At 30.1% G+C, this 6,617-nt stretch overlaps 1 protein-coding gene across 1 annotated transcript; it reads left to right on the forward strand.

Moving 5' to 3' along the window:
• Window positions 1-252: 252 nt before the first annotated feature.
• On the forward strand, window positions 253-4,717 carry LOC121366965 (pleckstrin homology domain-containing family F member 2-like; the record flags this gene model as incomplete). The annotated part of the gene is given in 6 exon segments (XM_041491188.1): window positions 253-267; window positions 270-307; window positions 607-672; window positions 3,536-3,599; window positions 3,602-3,646; window positions 4,640-4,717. Coding segments are annotated over 6 exon segments (306 nt in total), but the record flags the coding sequence as incomplete, so codon positions are not given.
• Between the last annotated feature and the right edge of the window lie 1,900 nt (window positions 4,718-6,617).

A 6,617-nucleotide genomic window follows, 5' to 3' on the forward strand; every position in this document is an offset into this window, starting at 1 on the left:
TTGATATGCAAATACTACAATATGCAATATTAAATTTAGACATAACTAAACAAACCTCATTCTTCTAACACGTTTAACATAGCTTTTACTAGATGTCTGGTCTTTAATATTAACATAAGCATGCTGAAACTGAATCAAAGCAATGTTATGGATGAGGGGTTTTTTATAGATACAATCTTGTTTGGAATGTGTGATAACCTTTATTTATTACATAGATGATTATTAAGGTATATTTCTTTTCTTTTCTTGTAGTTTTTCTATTTAATGATATTTAGTTTATGGTAACATTGTTATAGACAAAAGAAAAGTAAGTTTACCATATATTCTGTACAAGTTCAATATTACAATAATCAAAGTACATGTAAGAGCTTAATGACCACACCCCCTTTGAAATTTATTGTTAAAGTGGCCTCAAAATAGTTTGTGCGTGAATAATGTGAATAAGTTGATACCATGTCCTCTAGAAATTTGCTAAAAGTAATTAGGTTTATATAATTATGTAAAAGTGGTCTGAGGAATAGCTTATGTAAGAACTACATTTACATTATGCATTATGTAACTTTATTCACTCTTACAAATGTCAACTTATAATGTTTTCTTTTATAGTATAATAAAAAACATATAGTACCATTGGAAGATGTTAAAGCTACAATCATTTGGAAAATGATGGACGTAAGCATTATTACTAAGATAATGTGCTGTGTATTATTATTTGAGGTCAATTAGAATGGTAGACGTAAGCATTCATTACTAAGATATCAGAGGTCAGGGCCAGTAATAGCAAATCACTGAGTTTTTTGTTGTCCGGGAATCCTATTTAAGTTTGTCAATGTTTCTTGTATCTTGTTAGCCAGCTGTGTTTGTTATATCCAGAACATTTAATTGTTATTGTTAAAGCTCATGACATAGTAGATATTACATGTGCCTATAATAGAAATTATGCTAACAGGGTCACTACAGATAATCTGGGGATATAGACTACTGGAACAAAGACATAGGTCACATGATTTCATAACTAAAGTCTTCATAACATTAAGTGATTGTGAGGTATTATTAAATGTAGATCTGATATGCTATGCTATTACAAAAATGTAGGCGGCTGTCTTGTGTGACCATTACTTACTACATTTGTCAACAGTCGTATTGGCTATGTAGTATTGAGTTTGATGTTTGTGATAGAAAAGTTATAATTAGTAAATGATATGTGACTATCAAATTGTTAGTATATTGCTTTAAGCTTGTAACCATTAGGGGTTACAATGAAAGTCAGTAGTATTAGTCCTTGTATACTGCACTACAACAACAACAATGTGTGGGTAAGGAATTTTGTACAAAGATGTGTTTTCTATAGTCTGAGATGTACTCATCTGATAGCACATGATTTAGTATGACTAATGACGTATGATTTACAAATTTAATGCATTATAGTTTGACAGAGGGGGATTTGAGTTTGGATTACTACCACTTGTTATTTAAATATGGACTAACTGACTTATATGTAACTACACTTTAAATGTTTTGAAGAACTCCATTGATAGCACTGCTTATTTAAGTTAAAAAGAATAACATAGTTGGTATCAAATGTATTTAGAGAATTATCAATTGAGAGAAGTTTGGTAGAGAAAGTAGATAAAATAAACACATACATAGGGACACATATAATGTATGGGAATTGTTAATGATGTACCTGTAGATAAATAAACACATACATAGGGATGCATATAACATATGGAATTTGTAATGATGTACCTGTAGAGAGAAAGTAGATAAAATAAACACATACATAGGGATACATATAAAATATGGATTTTGTTAATGAGTACCTGTAGAGAAAGTAGATAAAATAAACACATACATAGGGATACATATAACGTATGAAATTTGTTAATGATGTACCTGTAGATAAGATAAACACATACATAGTGTAATTTTTTAATGATGCACCTGTTAGGGAGTTAATGTTTTTTATAGTGGTTTGTGGGAATTTTGGCTTGGAACAATATATTATAGCAGATGCTACATTGACTGAAGTATAGTTTGTGCAATATGTCAGTGTTGTAGATTTCTTTTGATCCACAATTTAATAAAGAACTTCCAAAATAACTAAACAAATCAGAATCAATGAAATATGCTTTTTATTAGTCTAGTAGATTTAATATTCAATTTGTAGCTCAGTAACACCATTATTATTAACTTTACAGATTTGGCTACTTTTGTATGGATTGTACATACATGTCAATCTTGTTTTTTCCTTCCTTTGCGGCATAGCTATTCTAACACCACTTTTCATATTTAAAATTATCATACTATTTCTATTCGCATTTTAGCTGTTGTTTAGTTTGTAGTACTGAAGTGATAATTACAGTATAGCCAGTAGTATTAAATTATATAATATAATATTATATAATATAATACTCCCCCTGAAGTAACTATAGGAACAAACCACAAGTCAGTAGAAGAACTATAGCAAATATCTATAAGCAACCACGCTGTTTACACAACCCACAATGTCTCCATGGGTGTAATGCACATGCTCGCTTAGGATTTTAACCGTAAACATTTGTTAGTGAATAGATAATCAGTAAAAATGACTGTAGTTTTAAGAAAGTACTACTCTGTGAACAATTTTGAGTATGAGAAAGATTCTGTACCAAGCACAATTTCTGTTGTCCTAATATTTTTTGAAAACTCCACACAACTGCTGTACTAGTGTAGGGAGAAAGAGGATAGTGACACAGTAAACTATTTGACTGTTTAGCTAATTTTTAGTTTTCTACTTTATTAAACACTTTCTTAGTTGTTTTTGCCCTTACTAGTTGTAGAAAGAAAAGACACAATAATGACTAGTGTAGGTAATTAAATAAGTCTGTAAATCAACTTTCAAACAATTTAAGCGATCGTAGTGTAATAGATTGGAATATGACAGCTTTCTTTACAGCTCATCCCTACATATTTAGCACTACTGCTACTTTAATACTATGAAATAGGTACTATATGTGATAGATCATCCAAGTTTAAATAAAAGAAATAGAATTACTTTATATTTTAACTCTTTATCAACACAATAATACTGTATGACATTCATAATTGAATGATCATACATTGTTGTTCTTTTCCATGCCCACACAACTATGTTCATTACACAGTCTTATATGATAGAATATTCAGAACATGTTATATTTGTTATACATGGTTTTATTTGTATTGTTATGTGTAAAGACACTATTGAGAAATTAAAGTGCATAATTTAAACTATCAGTGCACAAACACAACTTGTGAATTTATTGTGCGTGATATTGTGGTAGTTGTGGTTAATTAGACTTCAAAGCATCTGTAATTGGTAGCTTTAGAAATTTTCGTATCATAATATTTCGTCAGGTCTCCAAAGTTATAGTCTCAATAATCATTGCTTTACTTGACCATACAAATTGATTCAGTAGTAATTAGTTTATGAAGAGGTAAATATTGTCATACATGTATGTAATACAGTATACTGGTATTTTGAATCATATTTTACGATTTTTGTTTCATATAGTTGGAAGAAGAATGCTGGCAAATAATTAGTCCAAAGAAATCATTTGCTGTATATGCAGCCACGCCCATGAGAAGTCAGAATGGATGGCTCATATTAAAAAATGCATTGCTGATTTCTAGCTACCAAGTAAGAGATCATTTATACACAGAATCATATGTGTGGTATCAATTAAAATCACCAAGTTTGGTCATTATGACATCCCTTATTGTACACTCTAAAGATGACCCTTGACATTGTATACTGTCAAGAGACTATAACTGCTTGAAAGCTGTATAAACAATTCACCAATAGTCAGCTCATGACAATATTTGGAAAACTTGACTGAATGTACCTTGACAATTATGAATATAATTAACTAAAACTAACCATACAGGATCATTTTCTAAAATTACTTTGTTGTACGTTATTACTTTATTCCTTCCTCCTTTGTAAAGCTATGAATTCTGATATTATATTATTTCACTTGACCCATTCAGCATGGCAGGTAGTCTTAAGATTGTTTTTGGGCCACTTATTAACTCTATTTTAATGTATACTTTCTTCATTTAATATATGGTTGTATGTGATTAATACAATTAACTTTAGGTAATACCTGCCCGATGCATGTAGCAACCAATGATATTGTTACTTGTTATCGTGAGTGCTTTGTGACTTATTGAAGCTTTTGAATATTTTTAGTTAGAAAATATTTTGAATAGTTTCTGCTTTCTCTTCAATGGCAGTCTTTGAAGTTAAGCAAGTGAGCAGTCCTTTCCAGTAGTAGTAGTATTAATGAAATAGTCTTAGAACAATGTTAAATTATATTCTTTTTTAAAATTAAGGTTGTGAAGGATCTGATACCAAAATATAATTATGCAATTTAATGACCAGTAAAAATTATTACAGTAGCAATTTAACAATCAGAAATATAACCATTGCCTAGGTAAATTTCACAATAGATATGTAACTAAGGATACAAACATTTCTTCCAGTAAAAAAGATTCATATAAGGTACGTTGTTATTAATAAAAAGTGTTTTTATAGCAAGTTTATTATCATTCTAATAATTACACTTTATCCCCTACTAGTTGTCCTTTTATATGACTTACATACTATATTGATATTATTTCTTGTTTCAGGTGAATAAGAGACCAGCTACCGAACATGCTGCTGTATGGGTACCTGATAGTGAAGCACATACCTGTATGCATTGTTTAAAAGTTAAATTCATCCAATTCAGAGAAGGGGTATGTCATGTCAGGGTATTTTTCATGTTTCTCCTCTAATTAAATTATGGCATCAGAGGACATTAGGTGTTTAACTTAACCATTGGGAATAAATGGTGTTCAGTCACTAAAACATAGAGAAATCTGGTGGTTTGTTACAGTAGTGTGTGTGTGTGTGTGTGGTGTTTGTGTGTGTGTGTTGCGTGTGTGTGCAAGGTTTAAATAATCTTGTACAATATTCAACTCTGATAATTTTCATTATGGAATTAGCCAGTACCGTAATTCTAAAATTTCTGTTTTTGCCTCTAATTTCAAACAATTTGAGTGGCATATTAGGAATGATTAATAATAACAAAGTTTTCTAATTTACCTGCTCTATTTTTGTCAAAACCATGTGGATAGATCCAGAAATTATCCAGAATTTTATAATACTTAGAAATAGCTATTGTTTTTGCTATTTAGTTTTACACTATAGTGGTCCTTTGTCTTGTATTTTGTAATAAATAATATTTAATTCTACATTAATATAATATCTGTTTATTTAGCATCATTGTCGAAATGTGGGGCAGTTGTCTGTGGGAGCTTGTTCTAATAGGAAATTCTTTTACCCTAATCAGTATGATATAAAACAGTACCGAGTTTGTATAACTTGTTTGGAAGTCCCTTAGTAACGCAATAAATGATAAAGAAGTGTAAGTTCATCTCAGTATATAATATAATTATTAAGGTTTGATTAGTTATTGAAAAAAGTCATATCTGTTGTATTGATTATTTTAACCTCTTATTGTTATAATTTTATTCTTTTAGCGTCGCTCTTCATTATGGGATGATTTGAGAGTGGGTGGAGATATGAGGAAGTATACATACAGACAACATATAACACACTTGTTCATATATATTGGTGTACATGTAATTAGTTACATAATGGTAGTATATAGTTTGGTCTTATAATAATAATGAGTGCTTAAGTTTTTTCGAAGGTTATCAAGATTTGTAGTAGTTAATGAATCTCATACATTTGTTCAAATGCCCAAAACAGATTGTGGGCAAACACTTTTCTTTATAACTTGCTCTATAGCTTTGAAATTTTAGAAAAAGGGTGTGGTTAAGTATTTATCATTATTCAAACCCAATTAATGTCATTTTGTTGTTTAGTATGATATGATACATTGTGCTAGCTCTGATTTATTTCATTTATTAATTTGGTTGTTTCGATGGTTAAGATGTGCAGTTCCTAGATATACCTCTAAATAAAGTTGTAGTAATTACCTTATGATTAAGTCTATTGTTGTTAGACTCAAGGTTCCTCCGTTATGGATAGTGAGGGAAACATTTGGAAGATGGAGCCTAAAACATGTCTGGTTTTAGAAGACACACAGCCAACCCACAACCAGTTATGGCTAATCAGAGAAAGAAAGCGAAAGATGGGAAGTACTACCGGCTATGTTTGCCAGAGGTCAGTGCTTAGCAAGTCCAAATAGAGCCAAGAAACAATTATAATTTTAAATATGCTTATATTATGAAAAAAATTCATTGTAATAATTATGTAGTGCGGGAGTAAATAGTAGTTGATGCTGGACTAAAAATTTAGATAGAATTAATGTTATGACCAATCTAATCTATCTATCTCCTAATAAATATTATATAAACATGATGATTTTACACTGTTCTCTTATTCCTGTAGTCCACCCCTCAGTTTTTATGATACTGGTAATGAAGAGGTTTTGATCAGGGTTGCTCATCAATGACTTACGTCGTGTGCTACAGATTATTTACATTTCAATTAAACCAATTATATTTACATGTACTGTGAAAATGTAAATTACACTTTATTTTTGTAACACTTTATTTTGTTATGTTGTGGTTACAAACATTAT

This window comes from Gigantopelta aegis, unplaced genomic scaffold, assembly GCF_016097555.1.
Source record: "Gigantopelta aegis isolate Gae_Host unplaced genomic scaffold, Gae_host_genome ctg7964_pilon_pilon, whole genome shotgun sequence".
In the NCBI taxonomy this organism is placed as follows: domain Eukaryota; kingdom Metazoa; phylum Mollusca; class Gastropoda; order Neomphalida; family Peltospiridae; genus Gigantopelta; species Gigantopelta aegis.